The sequence below is a fragment of the Jaculus jaculus genome, chromosome 10, assembly GCF_020740685.1.
Source record: "Jaculus jaculus isolate mJacJac1 chromosome 10, mJacJac1.mat.Y.cur, whole genome shotgun sequence".
Classification (NCBI taxonomy): Eukaryota; Metazoa; Chordata; class Mammalia; order Rodentia; family Dipodidae; genus Jaculus; species Jaculus jaculus.
The window spans coordinates 29967811-29985124 of NC_059111.1; the positions used below are offsets into that span (position 1 = coordinate 29967811).

Consider the following 17314-nt stretch of genomic DNA (forward strand, 5'->3'; position numbering starts at 1 on the left):
TATTTTTATTCTGTATCAGTATAAAGATCAGTTCTAGTGTTTGCTGTCCTGTTTTGTAGATAATCTCATTTCCCCTCCCTTCTTTCCCAAAACTTCTCTAGGACTCAACAAACCTGTGCTCTGTGAAGGTTATAAACTTCTTATTCAGCTCATTCTTTGTGTGTGTGTGTGTTTTGTTTTGTTTTTCGAGGTAGGATCTTACTTTACCCAGGCTGACCTTGGAATTCACTATGTAACATAGTCTCAGGGTGGCCTCGAACTCACGGTGATCCTCTTACCTGTGCTTCCCGAGTGCTGGGATTAAAGGCATGTGCCATCATGCCTGGCTCTGTAGCTCATTCTTTTACCTGTATTCCAACTTAAAATAAGAAGACTACAAACAACTTATTTACTATACAGATAAATCACACCCGGTCTTGTCCTATCCTTTCCTTTTTCTTTTTCTTTTTCTTTTTTTTTGGTTTTTCGAGGTAGGGTTTCACTGTAGTCCAGGCTTACCTGGAATTCACTATGTAGTCTCTGGGTGGCCTTGAACTCACGGCAATCCTCCTACGTCTGCCTCCCCAGTGCTGGGATTAAAGGCGTGCGCCACCACGCCTGGCTCTTGTCCTGTCTTTTGATGAGTAGAAGTTTTGATCTTAATGAACTCCTTTTTCTTTAACAATATTCTATGTCTTTCTCAAGTTTGTGTACTTTTTCTCGTTTTAACTTTAAATTTTAATTATTAATCAATCAGTTGTTTTTAGATGGGCTCTTGCTGTGCTGCCCATGCTGGTCTTGTACCCCGAGGCGTAACCAGCCTCCCGCCTTGGCCTCCGGATCAGTGGGGACCATGGCGTTTGAGCTGCTGCTCTTCCTGCTCCACTTCTGTTTTCCGGGATTATCTCAGCGTTCACTTTGGTGTCCCCATCTCGGCGTGTGGACTGCATTGTTGCGTTTGCAGTGAAGTAGGAGTCAGTTAATTTTATTCCAGATGTATACCCAGTTGCCCCATGATCTTGAGTGAGGAACTGTCATTTCTGTCATTGAAGTGACTGCGCATCTTTATCCAAATCAGTTCACTACACTGTGTGATGTGTCTCTTTTTGTTTATATGTTTTACCCTCTGTCTTTGTATATAAAGTTTTTTTTTCAAATGGCATATAATTTTTTGAAATATTTTTATCTATTTTTTTGAGAGAGACAGAGAGAAAAAAAAAAGAGGATATGTTTGTACTGGGACTTCTAGTCACTGCAAACAAACTCCAGATGCATACACTACCTTGAGAATCTGGCTTATGTGGGTACTGAGGCATTGAACCTGGGTCCTTAGGCTTTGTAGGTAAGTGCCTTAACTGCTAAGCCATCTCTCTGGCCCCAGTTGAGTGTTTTTACAAGTTCATTTTGACACTCTCTGTTATGACTAGAATTTTTAGTTCTTGTACTTATTGATCTAGGTGAGTCTATTTGTGTTTCTAATCTTATTTTTTTTTTCCAGGTAGAGTCTCTTGGCTAGGCCCACCTGGAACTCACTCTGTAGCCCTGGGCTGGATTCCAACTCACAGTGATCCCCCTTCCTCAGCCTCCTGAGTTCTAGGATTAAAGGTGTGTGCCACCACACCCCATCACAGCCAGCTGTTTTGTTCCTAATCTATCTATCTTTCTTTTCTTTCCTTTTCTTTCTCTCTCTCTCTCTCCCCCCCTCCTCTCTGACCCACTCACCCTTTCTCTCTCTCTCTTTCCTTCCTTCCTTCCTTCCTTCCTTCCTTCCTTCCTTCTTTCTTTCTTTCTTTCTTTCTTTCTTTCTTTCTTTCTTTCTTTCTTTCTTTCTTTCTCTTTCCCTCCCCCTCCCCCTCCCCCTCTCCCCCTCTCTCTCTCTCTCTTTCTTTCTTTCTTTCTTTCTTTCTTTCTTTCTTTCTTTCTTTCTTTCTTTCTTCTTTCATTTATGTGAGACAGACAGAGAGAGAGAGAATGGGTGTACCAGGGCCTCTAGCCACTGCAAACAAACTCCATATGCATATGCCTCCTTGTGCATCTGGTTTATGTGGGTCCTGGGGAATTGAACTAGAGTCCTTAGGCTTTGTAGGCAAACACCTTAACTGCCAAGGCATCTCTCCAGCTCTTTTATAATAATATATTTTACATTATATTTATTTGAGAGGGGTAGAGAGAGAATGAGCATACCAAAGGACCCAGGTTCGATTCCTCAGTACTCATGTAAGATAGATGTACAAGGTGGCACATGCATCTGGGATTTGTTTGCAGTGGCTATGTGACTAAGGGCGTATGCCACCACACCCTGCTCTTGTTCCAGATTTTAAAGGAAATGCTTTTCTTAAAAATATTTTTTTTTCCCTTTTTACTTGAGAGAGAGAGGCAGGTAGACAGAGAGAAAGAGAATGGGTGCACCAGGGCCTCTAGTCACTGCAAATGAACTCCAGACGCATGTGCCCGCATGTGCATCTGGCCTATGTGGGTGGATACTGGGGAATCAAACCTGGGTCCTCAGGCTTTGTAGGCAAGTGCTTAAAATGCTAAGCCATCTCTCCAGCCCCCTTTTCTCCATCTATTTAGATGATACCAGAGATTTTTTAAAAAATTTTTTTTTATTTTTATTTTTTGATACCAGAGATTTTGATCAAGGTTAAATTTGTAATGGACTGATGTGCTTGGCTAAAGATATGGGACTGAGAGATTTAAGATTTTAAATTGGAAAATCTCAAGCAAATTTAAAGTTAAAAGCACTGAGACTGGTTGCTGAAGCTGCTATTGTCAAATACATTAGCATTTGGAAGGAAGATGTTGCAGTCAGGTTTGCATTGCTGGAAGAAATCACCCAACCAAGAGCAGCTTGTGGGGAAAAAGAGATTAATTTTGACTTACAGGATCGATAGCAAGGGAAAACGATGGCATGAGCAGAGGGTGTACATCACCCCCTGGTCAACATAAGGTGGACCGTAGCAACAGGAGAGTGTGCCAAACACTGGCATGAGGACACTGGCTATAACACACATAAGCCCACTCCCAACAATACACACCCTCCAGGAGGCGTTAATTCCCAAATCTCTATCAGCTGGGGATCTAGTATTCAGAACACCTAAGTTTATGGGGGACACCTGAATCAAACCACCACAGGTATCCTTTCCATTGTTTCAATGTAAAGTAGTTGAGTTCTGTGGTGGTTTGTTGTGAATGCTAGGTTCCCAGCTGATGGATATTTGGGAATTAATGCCTCCTGGAGGGAGTGTATTGTTGGGGGCAGGCTTATGGGCTTTATAGCCAGTTTTCCTATGCCAGTGTTTGGCACACTCTCCTGTTGCTATGGTCCACCTTATATTGGATGTCCACCCTCTGCTCATGCCATCGTTTTCCCCTGCCATCGTGGAGCTTCCCCTCAAGCCTGTAAGCCAAAATAAAACTCTTTTTCCCAGAAGCTGCTCTTGGTTGGGTGATTTCTAACAGCAATGCGAACCGGACTGCAACAGTAAAGTGGTACCAGGAGTGGGGTTGCTGCTAGACACCTGACTGTGTGGCTTTGGCCTTTTGGAGCTGATTATCAAGAGGAAAGTGTAAGGAGTTGAAACCTTGGCCTAAGAGATGCCTTGCGGTGCTGTAAGTACAGCTCGATGGACTATTCTGGTCTGAGCTGCAAGACCTGAATGCAGTAAGAACTATGGTCTGTGAGGTTTGGCTTATGAGGGTGAGAAAGAGCTGTGCCTGGACTGGGCTAGCAGTTTGTGTGAGAAGCTTGCTCTTATGCCCGTGTCCTGAGAAGTTGTGCAGGGTTGCTTTGCGTAGAAATGAACTGGTATGTGCAGAGGGATATGGCACAGAAAGAAAAATCTTTGGGTGAACTATTGCACATTCAGGTACAACTGACAGATTACAACCTTTGAGACTGGGCTAGCTGACCTGCACTTGGGCAACAAGAAGAATGTAGATTCTTTAGAAGGGGCCTGAGTGCTCAAGGAGTGTCCTGTTCTTCAAAGTCTGCTTTATTCCCCCCTGGATTAACAAATTGGCACCTACCTGGTATCGTAGAGTATAAAATGCTGGAAGGAGGGTCATTGAGTTTGCAACACGGTCTTGTGTTTTGGAAATGGCCATGGGCAGTGTGAAGCGGGTTTGCTGGTTGCCTACATAGAGATCCCATGGGGCCATGAGGATGAACTGTGGATTGCAGTGGAGACCCAGTGGAGATGCCGGGACCATAAGATGGCTGGCAAGGAGCTGCCGGCCCCGATGAAGTTTTCCAGGACTGTGAGTAGCCTAGCTGGAGGGGTGGAATTGGAATGCCAGAGACTTGTTGCTGGTTAGAATTATCAGACTTGAAGATTTGTCACTGGCTAGAGTTGCTGTACTTGAAGCTACAGAGTTTGATATTTGCCCTGGTTGTTTTAAATCTTGTATTGGTTGAATGTTTCTTTGCTATGCCCAATGCCATCTTTTGCAGTGTGAATATTTATTCTGTGCCATTATGGGTTTTTTGAGGTTATATTTTGGTATTATGGCTCAGTTAAAAGATCTTGAACTATGGGGATGTATGAACATCATTGAGATTGATAAAATACTATGGGGACTTTTAAAGTCAGACTGAATACATCATGCATGGATATCAGTTTATGGGGGCCAGGGGCGGAATGTGGTGGTTTGATTCAGGTGTCCCCCATAAACTTAGGTGTTCTGAATGCTAGGTTCCCAGCTGATGGATATTTGGGAATTAATGCCTCCTGGAGGGAGTGTATTGTTGGGGGCAGGCTTATGGGCTTTATAGCCAGTTTCCCCATGCCAGTGTTTGGCACACTCTCCTGTTGCTATGGTCCATCTTATGTTGGCCAGGGTGTGATGTCCACCCTCTGCTCATGCCATCGTTTTCCCCTGCCATCGTGGAGCTTCCCCTCAAGCCTGTAAGCCAAAATAAAACTCTTTTTCCCAGAAGCTGCTCTTGGTTGGGTGATTTCTACCAGCAATGTGAACCGGACTGCAACAATACCTGAGGAAAGACTGATAGACATGTAATCTCTTTCTGAAAGAGTTGACTGGAGAGGGAACCTGCTTTTCAAGGTTATGATTTATTTTGTCCCTGTGTTAAGAGTATGGCTGTGTACCTAGTATCTGGTATTGGTTTTGGAAGCGTGAAAAATGCATGGAATGGTTATGAAGTGTACATGGTCCCAGGAGCCCTTGCTGAGATGTGGCATGAGGCAGGGCGTGATGACCCTGATATGTTGGCAAAGCCATTAGAAGATGGACTGTGGTTTACATGTAGACCCAAAGATATTTTGGATATACGAAGACTGCAAGAGCTACCATGGAATTCTTCTGACCTGGGATGGAAGTGTTCCCTGGCTATTCGGTCCAGCAGGAGGGGTGGAATTGAAAAACCCAGAGACTCCTCACTGGTCACTGGTTATGAGATCAGTCTTGAACTGCAGATGTTTGATGTTTGCTTGATAGTTGTTGAGTTTGCATTGTTCTAGTCTCTCCTTGCTATGCCTTATATCAATTGAAAATGTTTGCTTTTTATATGTTGAAAGCGTATAAACTTGCTTTGTTTTACAGGATGCACAGCTAATTGACAGTCTTAAATTTCAGATAAGACTTGGGACTGTGGAACTATCTTAAGTTGGGAAAGACTGGGGACTGTGGTGGTTTGATTCAGGTGTCCCCCATATACTTAGGTGTTCTGAATGTTAGGTTCCCAGCTGAGATTTGGGAATTAATGCCTCTTGGAGGCAGTGTATTGTTGGGGGTGGGCTTATGGGTGTTATGTTATAGGGTCCAGTGTCACACAAGTAAGACCATCCACTCGCGGAATGTGAGGCAAAGTTTTATTGGGTACAAAAGAAAAGAGAAAAGAAGGTCTGGTATATCAGGTCTGTCCCCAGAGGAAATCTTAAGGGAGCAGTGCCGTGAACTGTTCAGAGCGTCAACTTTTAACCGCAGAATGTTAGAAAGAAAAATGAAAGCAGGATGGGAGTTAAACCCTAAATCATAATTTACATGTGACAGTTACAGCCATAAAAGTAAAAAAAAAAGGAACTTGTAAACAGATCTGTTGGTCAGTTATAGGAAGTGCCACCTGGGCGGGGGGGTTTGAGAGGTAGGCCTGTGACCAGGAGTCCTGTTTATCTTTTTTTAAAAAAATTTTTATTTAATTAATTAATTTATTTGAAACAGAGAGAGAGAGAGAGAGAGAGAGAGAGAGAGAATGGGCATGCCAGGGCCTTCAGCCACTGTAAACGAACTCCAGATGCATGTGCCCCCTTGTGCATCTGGCTTACGTGGCTTCTGGAGAATTGAACCAGGATCCTTTGGCTTTGCAGGCAAATCCCTTAATAGCTAAGCCATCTCTTCAGCCCAAGTCCTGCTTATCTTAAGGAGTTTACTGAACAATGCAGGCCCCAGGAAATGCTATACATCCCAGCAGAGCCTCTTGTCTACCTGCTATTAGCAGAGCCTCCTGTTTGTCTGCCATCAACAGAGCCTTCTGACTTCTATATTTCTCTAGGCTGGGTATAAAGAAATGTAGAGAAATATAACATTTTGCTCTCTTTACAATTATAGCCAGCTATCCCTTGCCAGTGTTTGGCACATTCTCCTGTTGCTATGGTCTACCTTATGTTGGCCATAAGGTGATGTCCACCCTCTGCTCATACCATTGATTTTCCCTGCCATCATGGAGCTTCTTCTCAAGTCTGTAAACTAAAATAAACCTTTTTTTTCCCTAAAATCTGTTCTTGGTCGGATGATTTATGCTGGCAGTGCGTACCTGACTGCAACAATAAAGTGGTACCGAGGAGTGGGGTTGCTGCTAGACACCTGGCTATGTGGCTTTGGCCTTTTGGAGTTGATTTTCAAGAGGAATGTTGAAGGATTTGAAACCTCAGCCTGAGAGATGGTCCGAGTTGAAAGACCTGAATATAGTAAGAAGTATGGCCTGTGAGGTTTAGCTTACGAGGGTGAGAAAGAGGCTTGCTGTTATGCCCCTGTCCTGGGAATTTGTGCAGGGTTGCATTACATAGAAAGGAACTGGTGTGAGCAGAGGGATATGACACAGAAATGAAATCTTTGGGCCCAAACTGCTATCCATTCAGCTGCAATTGAGAAATTACAACCATTGTGGTTGGGCCAGCTGACGTGCATTGGTGCAACAGGAAGAATGTAGACTCCTTTGAACAGGGCCCGAATGCTCAAAAAGTGTCCTATTCTTCAAAGTCTGCTTTATTCCCCCCTGGATTAACAAATTGGCACCCTAGCTGGTATTGCGGAGTATAAGAAATGCAGGAAAGCTACGGTCATTGAGTTTGCAATGCGGTCTTGGGTTTTGGAAATGGCCATGGGCAGTGTGAAGAAGGTTTGCTGGATGTCTGCATGGAGACCCCATGGAGCCATGAGAATGAACCATGGATTGCAGTGGTGATCCAGTGGAGATGCTGGGACCATGAGCTAGCTCCTAAAGATTGCTGCTAGCCCCAGATGAAGTTTTCCAGGACTGTGAATAGCCTATCTGGAGGGGCAGAATTGAAGCTCCAGAGAGTTGTTGCTGGTTAGAATGATCAGACTTGGAGACTTTTCACTGACTAGAGTTATTAAACTTGGAGCTACAGAGTTTGATGCTTGCCCTGGTTGTTTTTAAATCTTGTATTTGTTGAATATTTCTTTGCTATGCCCAATGCCGTGTTTTGCAGTATGAGTGTTTATTCTGTGCCATTATGGGTATTTTTTTTTTTTTTTGGTGTATAATGGCTCAGTTAAAAGACCTTGGACCATGGGGATATTTGAACATGATTAGCATTGATAAAAATTATGGGGACTTTTAAAGTTGGACTGAATGTATTATATTTTATATCATGTATGGATATCAGCTTATGGGGGCCAGGGGCAGAATGTGGTGGTTTGAGTCAGGTGTCCCCCATAAACTTGGGTGTTCTGAATGGTAGATTCCCAATTGATGGAAATTTAATCCCCAGCTGATGGAGATTTTGAAATTTACACCTCCTGGAGGGTGTGTATTGTTGGGGGTGGGCTTATGGGTATTATAGCCAGTTTCCCCTTGCCAGCGTTTGACACACTCTCCTGTTGCAATGGTCCACCTTATGTTGGCCAGGGGGTGATGACCCTCTGCTCATGCCATTGTTTTTCCCTGCCCTCATGCAGCTTCCCCTCACATATGTAAGCGAAAATACCCCCCCCCCCCCAGCAAAAGCTGCTCTTGGTCAGATGATTTATGCTGGCAGTGCGAACTTGACTGCAATAGGGACCTTCGAAGTTGGACTGAAAACTGTTTACAGTATAGACAGTTATGAATTTTTGGGGGCTGGGGCGAAATGTGGTAGTTTGAATGGATGACCCCCAATAAAATAGTCAAGATTTTATTAAAGTTTGTAATTTAGATCTCTATCATCCTGGCTAGAGGAGATGTCACTGTGGCTAAGTCCTAGGGCTCAGCCCTAAGGTGTGGGGATGGATTTGAAATTCCAGTCTAAAGATATGCAGAGTGCCTAAATTTTCCCTGGGGTTCCTAAGTGTGCTTACTTCTGGTGCTGATGTGGCTTTTCTTTCTTCCTGGACTTGTGACATCAGGCCAGCTTCTTCTGTCATTCTAGAATATCCCCCTGCTTCAGGAAATCCTTTCCTCCAATAACTGCCTGGTCTGAAAGTTCATCTCAGCAATGTGAGGATGTCTGCTACATGATCCCAAGTCTGTTTGAGGGGAGGGAATTCTGAAGACTTAACCTAGATCTTAACTCTATTTATATTGGGCCATTATTCTTTTGATTTTCATGTGCTAACTCAACCTGAAACTAACTTGGTTAAGGCATATGTGCTCTAATCTCTTAATTTCAATTAGCGAGTATTTGGTTGAGAATTTTTCCATCTATGTTCATTTGGAAAAATTTGGTTTCTTCCTTCCTTCCTTCTCTTTCTTTCCTTTTTTTTTTTTTTTCTTTTTTTTCCATTTTTGCTTTTTTGGTATCAGGAGAATGCTGGCTTTGTACACTGAGGCTGATGATGCCCTTTCCTTTTCTGTTGTGTGGAACTCCAAACATTTGGTATATGTTTACAGTTGGTTTATCTTCTTGATGATTTGTTCCTTTCTTTATCTCTTCTGACCTATTTTGGTTTGAAGTCTCCTTTAGTAGAGATGAAAGTAGGATTGCCAGCTGGTTCACATGATTTCCATTTGTTGACTTCCATTTTGGAGGTTGTTGGCAGCAAAACAGATTTTTGGAGACAGTATTTGGATAGTTAGATGTTTTTTTTCAACCAGCCAGTTAGTCTGCATTTTAGTTGGTCAGTTAAGGTCATTTACATTCAAGGCTGCCCAGAGCAGTTTATTCTTCCTTCTGGTTTTGTTTGCTGCTCTGGTTGGTTGGATTACTTGTAGTTCTTTCTTCTCCCCTCTTAGTATGAGGGGTTTGCTGGCTTGCTGTGTTGGGTATGGCAGGTTTTGTCCTGGCTGTCTTCTGTTCACACGTTCCTCTCCTGAAACGCTTTCTTTCCTGTGCTGTCAAGGGCGAGACATGCCATTATTCTTCCTCTTTGTATAGTATTCCCTTATTTTCTGCAGTGTCGGCTTGATCGTCATGAATTGCTTTAATGCTTGTCTTGAAATGGTCTTATTCCTCCTTCTATTTTAAGAAATAACTCTGCTGGGTGTAGAATTTTTGGTCGAACATTATTTGCTTTCCTGGCTTTTAGAATTGTGATGACAGATCTTATATTATTTTGATCATTAGGCCTTTGTGAGTTGACAGTTTTCCCTTTGGCATTTATTTATTCTATTTTCTGTCTTTTTGTTTATTTGTTTGTTTGTTTTTTGCTTTTTCGAGGTAGGGTCTCGCTCTAGCCCAGGCTAATCTGGAATTCATTACGTAGTCTCAGGCTGGCCTTGAACTCACAGCAGTCCTTCCACGTCCGCCTCCCCAGTGCTGGGATTAAACGCATGTACCACCATGCCCGTCTTACTTTGTTTTTTTTATTTGTGGTGCATGCATGTATTTATGTAGCTGTTTGTATGTGTGAGTGCAGCTGTGCGTGTATGGAAGTCAGAAAATAGTCGTTGGGTGTCAGTCTTCACCTCTACCTTGTGTAAGGAAAAATCTGTAGTGTGCACTACTGTGTTTGCCATGAGTTTCTGGAGTTTTTCTGTCTCTGCCTCCCATCTAGCCATAAGCTTCACATCTGGCTTTCCATGGGTCTTGGGAATCCAAATTCAGGTCCTCACATTTGTATGGCAAGCACTAAGGTATCTTCCCAGCCATCTTTTACAACTTTTTTGTTTTGTTTTGTTTTCTGAGGTAGGGTCTCACTCGAGCTCAGGTTGACCTGGAATTCACTATGAAGTCTGAAGGTGGCCTTGAACTCATGGTGATCCTCCTACCTCTGCCTCCCAAGTGCTGAGATTAAAGGTGTACACTACCACGCCCGGCTCATCCTTTACATATATATATTTTTAAATTTATTTACTTGAGAGCGACAGACATAGAGAGAAAGACAGATAGAGGGAGAGAGAGAGAATGGGTACGCCAGAGCTTCCAGCCACTACAAACGAACTCCAGACACGTGCGCCCCCTTGTGCATCTGGCTAACGTGGGACCTGGGGAACTGAGCCTCGAACCGGGGTCCTTAGGCTTCACAGGCAAGCGCTTAACAGCTGAGCCATCTCTCCAGCCCCCTTTACATATTTTAATATTGTTTCTTTGCTGTGTATTTTTGACATCTTGACTACAATCTGTCATGGAGAGTTGCTTCTCTGCTCATGTCTTTTTAAAATGCTTCTTACATTTGGATGTCAATTTTTAAAATTATTTTGCTCTTTTACAATATTTATTATTATTTATTTATTTGACAGAGAAAGGGGAGAGAGAGTGAGAGGGAGAGAGAGAGAGAGAGCATGAGAATGGGCACACCAGGGCCTCCAGCCATTGAAAACGAACTCCAGATGCATGCACCCCCCAGTGCATCTGACTAACATGGGTCCTGGGGAATTGAACCAAGGTCCTTTGACTTTGCAGGGAAATGCCTTAACCGCTAAGCCATTCCTCCAGCCCTGGATGTCTATTTCTTTCCCTATGTTTGGGAACTTTTTTGTTGTATTTCCTCTCTGTAAATTGCCTATTCCTTATTTATTTAAGCTCCTCCTGTCCTATGGATTCTTTCAGGGTTGGTCTCTTGAACGTACTCCAGATTTCTTGGAAGTGTTGGTCATGTTTCTTAATTTTTTTCCTTTATATGATATGCCTGACTATATTACTGTTTTGACCTTGTCTTCATACCTGAAATTTCTTCTTTTCTCTCTTCTTACTTATTTTGATTTTTGAGGTATGGTCTCACTCTAGCCCAGGCCAATGTGGAATTCACTATGTAGTCTCAGGATAGCCTCAAACTCATGGTAATCATTGTACCTCTACCTCTTGAGTGCTGGGATTAAAGGCATGCACCACTACACTTGGCTATTCTTATTTTTGATTGACTCTTTCATTTCCAGACTTTCTATTAGGTTCTTTTTCAGAACCTCAATTTCCTGAATGCATTTTTGTTCTATGTTTTTTAAAAATAACTTAAAAATATTTTATTTATTTATTTATTTGAGAGAGAGAAAGAGGCAGAGAGAGGAAGAGAGTGGGCACGCCAGGGCCTCTTGGTCTGAGGGATTAGCACCTCCATAGATTACAACTTTGGCTCTGGTGTGTGGTGTTGACAACTTGATCTCCAGTGCGGCAGTGTTTGAAGGGGATGAAGGAGACATGGAACACTATAGCTGTGTCAATGAGTCAATTTGTTGATGGATACATAGTTGAATGGAGTATTGGGAGGCCATGAAAACTATAAGAAGTGGGACCTGGTTGGAAAAACTAGGTCACTAGGGGCATGCCTAAAAAGGCAGCGTTTGTCCCTTGTCTCTTGCCAGCTCTCTCTTGTTGTCTCCTGGCCGTCACAAGATGAGCTGCTTTGCTCTGCCACACGATCCCTGCCATTGAGTTCAGCCTCACCTTAGGCCTAAAGCACCAGGCCCAAGGGTCCCTTGGATGGAAGCCTCTAAACCTGTGAGTCAAGGAGAGCTTTTCTTCTCTTACACGGTTTCCCTTAGGTATTGTGTCACAATGCCAAACAACTAATGTGTTGCCTGCTTCAGAGAGACGTGAATGGCATGATCGATTAGTCAGGGTTCTTTAGAACTCAGAACAAACAGAATGAGTCGTATTAAGAAGGGCACTTACTGGATTAGTTTGTGGCTGTCTAACACTAGCAGTCTGCAGGCTTGAGTTAAGGAGCCCAGTAGCTGCTCAGTCTGTGGAGCTGGATCCCTGAGCAGTCCCAGTCCAGCACTGAAGATGTGGAGGCTTCCTGTAATCTTCAGTGCACTCTGGAAAGCTGAGGAAACCTGGTTCCAATGCTAAGGAAGGATGACTGAACAAGGTAGAGGCACGTGCAGTGAAGACCCTCACCAGCAAGTCGCACCAGCAGCAAGGTGGGAGGAAGGGATTCTTTGGTCCCAGAGCTTCCTTACGTAACGCCCTCCTCTGGAAAGGCTGTCCACTCTAGAGGAAGGGCTCATCCTTCTGTCAGTCCTTCCTCGAAGCAATCTCAGAGGAATGTCTGCGGATTCCGAATCAGATCCAGTTGACAACAGAACTTAACCGTCACAGACTGGAAGATATCAAAAGAATGTCTTGTTTTGGTATGCTGGTGAGTGCTTAACAACTTGCTCTGCAAGGAGATGAAATAAAATAGAACTCAATAGAAGGTGCCCATATGCAGCATTTGTTGATTGCTATGGTACACTTTCACCATTGATGACCTTTAGTCCACCACAGTATAATTCAGTGATTTCAACAGAAGACACTGTCTTAAATAAGTACTCTTCAACCCTCCAAGTTTGTTTATTTAAAAAAAATTGTTGTTGTTTTATTTTTATTTATTTGTTTGAGAGTGATAGATACAGAAAGAGGCAAAGGGGGGGGGGGGAGAGGGAGGGAGGGAGGGAGAAGGAGGGAGAATATGAATATGAGTGTGCCAGGGCCTCCAGCCCCTGCAAATGAACTCCAGAAGTGTGTGTCCTTGTGTATCTGGATAAGGTGGGTCCTGGAGAATCAAGCCTTGAATCAGTGTACTTAGGCTTCACAGACAAGTGCTTAACCTCTAAGCCATCTCTCCAGCCCAGCTCTGTTTATTTTTAAGCATTAAAAAAAATTTTTTTTGTGGTATTGGGACTTTAACTTGGGGCTTTGCACATGATACTGAACTAATTCCCTTGGCCTTTCTTTTCTTACACACTAAGATTTGAATATTGAGTAGGCTCATTACTATGATGTTCCTTTCTCTGAGAAGTAAGGTAGGGGTGTGTGTATGACATTTATGTGGGTGTACATACATTTAAATGTATTTATATTACTATACCTATCTACATGCATTCACACACATATTTCTAGTTCTAGCCCACTGCCATAGTCACAGTCTAGCTTCCTCCCCTGACGTCTGTGTAACTATTTATTTGTACACGAGAGTCCTGGCCCTCACTAGCCTCATGGTTATCTCCCTGGTCAGTCCTCTATGTAATTAGACTTCCACTGGGTCCTTTGCTGCTTCCTCTGTTCCCCACCCCAATCTACTTTAACCCTCTCCTGGAATGTTTATGACCTGAAATCTATAGGTTTGGCCTTGACTCTTTTGAAAAACTCTTTGACACTTTTGAAAAGTGATGTTAGGAGATGAGGCCTCTGAGAGGTTGTAAAATTTCTGTGAGGTCTAGAGGATGAGTGTTGCAGCCAGGTTCGTGTTGCTGTTAGAAATCACCCAGACAAGAGCAGCTTGTGGGAAAAAGGGATGTATTCTGGCAGGCCGGCTTGAGGGGAAGCTCCACGATGGCAGGGAAAACAATGGCATGAGCAGAGGGTGCACAGCACCCCTGGCCAACATCAGATGGACAATAGCAGCAGGAGAGTTTGCCAAACACCGTCAAGGGGACGCTGGCTATAACACCCATAAGCTTGCCCCCAAATCTCCATCAGCTGGGAACCTAGCATTCAGAACACCTAAGTTTATGGGGGACACCTGAATCAAACCACCACAATGACGTAATTTCCTTACAAGAAGTGGGAGAGACACACTTGTACCTCCTTTGTTCATGATATCTTATTTAGACCACCCAGGCTGTGATTTAGATGGTCCTTCAGGTCTGTGAGGTCAGTATCTTCAGACTGAAAATATTCAGTAAAAAGAATTTTATATATGTTGGATGGGTACAGGCATCCCCCACTTATTATTATACCTTAACAAAACAGCATAATAACTGTTGGCACAGTGTTTACTCTTTTAGGTATTATAAGTGATGTAGGTATTATAAGTGTGTAGGAAGATGCATATAAGTTATTTGGAGTCACTCACTATATACCACGTTCCTTAAAGGACTTGAGCACTGGGTGATTTTTGTTTCTGTGAAAGTCTAGAACCAACCCCTCAGGATTCCCAAGGGAAGACTTTCATTATAGCATCCAGAGCTGAGACAGGCTCTGACACCCCACATGGCGTTGCCCTCTCATCTTCGGCTCCGTATTATTCCTCTTTGGTTGTGTTAAGGTTCTCTAGAGGAATGGAGCTGATTGAGTGAATGTGTATTGTAGAGGAGATGTATTGGATTAGCTTACAGGATAGGGGCTAGATAGTCCAGTGCAGCCTACAGAGTTACTCAGTCCATGAGGCTGGATGCTGTAGCAGTGTCTCTCTGACACTGAAGACCTAGAGGATCCCAGAGAGCTGCTGGTCTTCATTCCACATGGAAGGCTGATGAAGTTGGCTTCCAGAGTCCGAGAAGGAAAACAGCAACAGGGTACATAGGTGCACACAGCAGCCAGGCAGGCAAGAGGCTCTGTGTTCTAGAGCATCTTTATGCACAGCCTATCACCAGAAGAGCCACCCTCTCCTGGAAACACCCTTACAGAAGGCCCAGAGGTGTGTGTTTCTGTTACTCCATTCCTAATCTGATCAAGTTGCCGGCAGCACTGGATCACACCTGTCTTGGTGACACTCCTGCTTGGTGCTCCTCCTGGGGGATGCTCTCCTTAGCTTGTTGGGTTCTTACGTTCATGCTGTGCTTCCGTGTTTACTTCATCCATACTAGATGCACACTTTGCTTGGCCTTGTGTAGTTGGTTGAATTTTCCAGAAAAGGGCAGAGGTGGGGTCATCCAAAGGAGTGGCAGTGGGGACTTAGACACCCATTGGTCTCCTCTGAGCCACTTCTAAGTGCCAGCTGTGTTTGAAGATCACCAAGACATTCAAGTGGACATGGATCTTTAAAGAAGTGGTCCGTAAAACTACAGCCGTGGATCAGGGCTAACTTGGGCTTTTGATGACAGAGCCTGTGAGCTAAGAAATGATTTAATAACCCTTTTGTTGTTTTGGACTGCAGTTGTTTGAGATAGGTTTTCCTTGTGGACCGTAGGCTGGCTTGGAACTGGGGAAATAATCTATGTTTGTTTACAGAAAGTTTGCCAACTCTTGATTCAGAGAGTCATATTATTTCTTAAAAGTGGGTTTTGAATTCAAGGTTTGAAGCTATCTTTCCTGAAAAAACAAAACTCCTCAGGTTATTGATATTCTGTATTGCCAAGTAAATGGAAAAACCTATGCTTTAAAAGGGCAATAGCGGGCTGGAGAGATGGCTTAGTGTTTAAGCGCTTGCCTGTGAAGCCTAAGGACTCTGGTTTGAGGCTCGGTTCCCCAGGTCCCACGTTAGCCAGATGCACAAGGGGGGCGCAAGCGTCTGGAGTTCGTTTGCAGAGGCTGGAAGCCCTGGCATGCCCATTCTCTCTCTCTCCCTCTATCTGTCTTTCTCTCTGTGTCTGTCGCTCTCAAATAAATAAATAAATAAATAAATAAATAAATAAACAAAAAAAAAGGGCAATAGCCATAAAGAAGCCTTAAGATGTCCTAAGAGGGGCTGGAGAGATGGCTTAGTGGTTAAGGTGCTTGCCTGCAAAACCTAAGGATCCAGGTTCGATTTCCCAATACCTATGTGTTCGTTTGTAGTGGCTAGAGGCCCTGGCACACCCATTAATTCTCACTCACTCTCTCTGCCTCTTTCTTTCACAACTAAATAAATAAAAATTTAAATATATACATATGAAAGATGTCCTAAGGGAGAATGAAGAGGCCCCTCTTGTCTAGTGTGGATTGCTTCCCTAGGGTCAGCTGCTGTTTTCCTGGGGCACTGACTTTAGGGCCTCTGTGAAGAGGCGCAGAGAGATACGGGATGTTTTTCATTTCTTTCATTGTGTGGTTTTCATTGGGATTTATCTTTAATTACCAGCGAGCCAGAAGAAGGAAGCATGCCCATGGATATTTCCATAACGCCCACCTTGCTGGGAGTGAGAACCCCCAAGGGCTGCAGGGAGATCCAGCTGCCAGCAGAGGTCAGGCTTGTCCCGTCCTCCTGCCGCGGACTGCAGTATGTCGCCAGAGATGGCCTCCACCTGCGGCTGCAGGCGCGGGCAGAACCCAGCCCTCCCAGTGAGTAGGATTAACACCTCTTCTGTGTGTACATTTGTTGTCATAAATAAAAAATGTATTTTCCCCCCTTCAGTTGGCGTTTTCTTGGGTTTGAAGAGCTGGGAGAGCTGGAGGCTGAGAAGTTCCGAGGGTGTTCGTCAGCTCTGCCGGTTCTGAGGAGCTTGCTGCTTCTGCTTTCTAAGACTGTATTGGTTTTTTATAATTCTTTAAAAATAGATATTAATTTTAGAGAAGAAGGTATAGAGAGATTCCTGACCCACAGCTGTGAAGATTAAATCAGATGGCAATTGCACAAACCTATAAACCTGGTTGATACTAAAACATTGCAGAGAACTGTATTCCTTCAGCCAGTGGCTTAGCTCATGATCTGGGTGAGGCATTTGATCTGGGAGGGAGCTGGGGACAGGGAAACTAACCCACTGTGATGATGGACATGACACTGGGATCAGAGGCTATCAGCTTATTGAAGTGCACACTGAGGAAAGTGCTGTGTGTGCGCACAGAATAATAGCCTAGGGAGTGAGTGGCTTGGTGAAGGCCACTCTAGGGAGGTGCTAATTTGACCAGAGAAACTGACCAACAGAGTTCATCAGGCCATGCAGAGATTGTGCCAAAGGAACAGGACAAATAACAGTCCTAAAATTGAGTGTGATGCGTAACTTTGATTATAATTGTCAGTCTGACTTACAAATTGCAGTGCCTTGTACTTGGATACAAATTCAGATAGTGTATTGACTCAGTAATGTAGATATTTTCTTTTTTGTAAGAGCTTATCATTATTTGTTGAATAAGGTTATTGATTCATTGCATCTTTTACA

At 43.6% G+C, this 17314-nt stretch overlaps 1 protein-coding gene across 4 annotated transcripts in view; it reads left to right on the forward strand.

The window, feature by feature from the left end:
- The window catches only part of Ube3d (ubiquitin protein ligase E3D), a 200799-nt gene that overhangs the window by 811 nt on the left and 182674 nt on the right, over positions 1-17314 (forward strand). For 2 of the 4 annotated variants that reach the window (XM_045160991.1, XM_045160994.1), the window contains exon 2: positions 16297-16496. In XM_045160991.1, coding sequence (XP_045016926.1) covers positions 16297-16496 — 200 coding nt within the window. Of the gene's footprint in view, positions 1-1519; positions 1585-11896; positions 12033-16296; positions 16497-17314 lie in introns of those variants that run through there. The other 2 variants (XM_045160992.1, XM_045160993.1) reach the window with 2 other exon arrangements.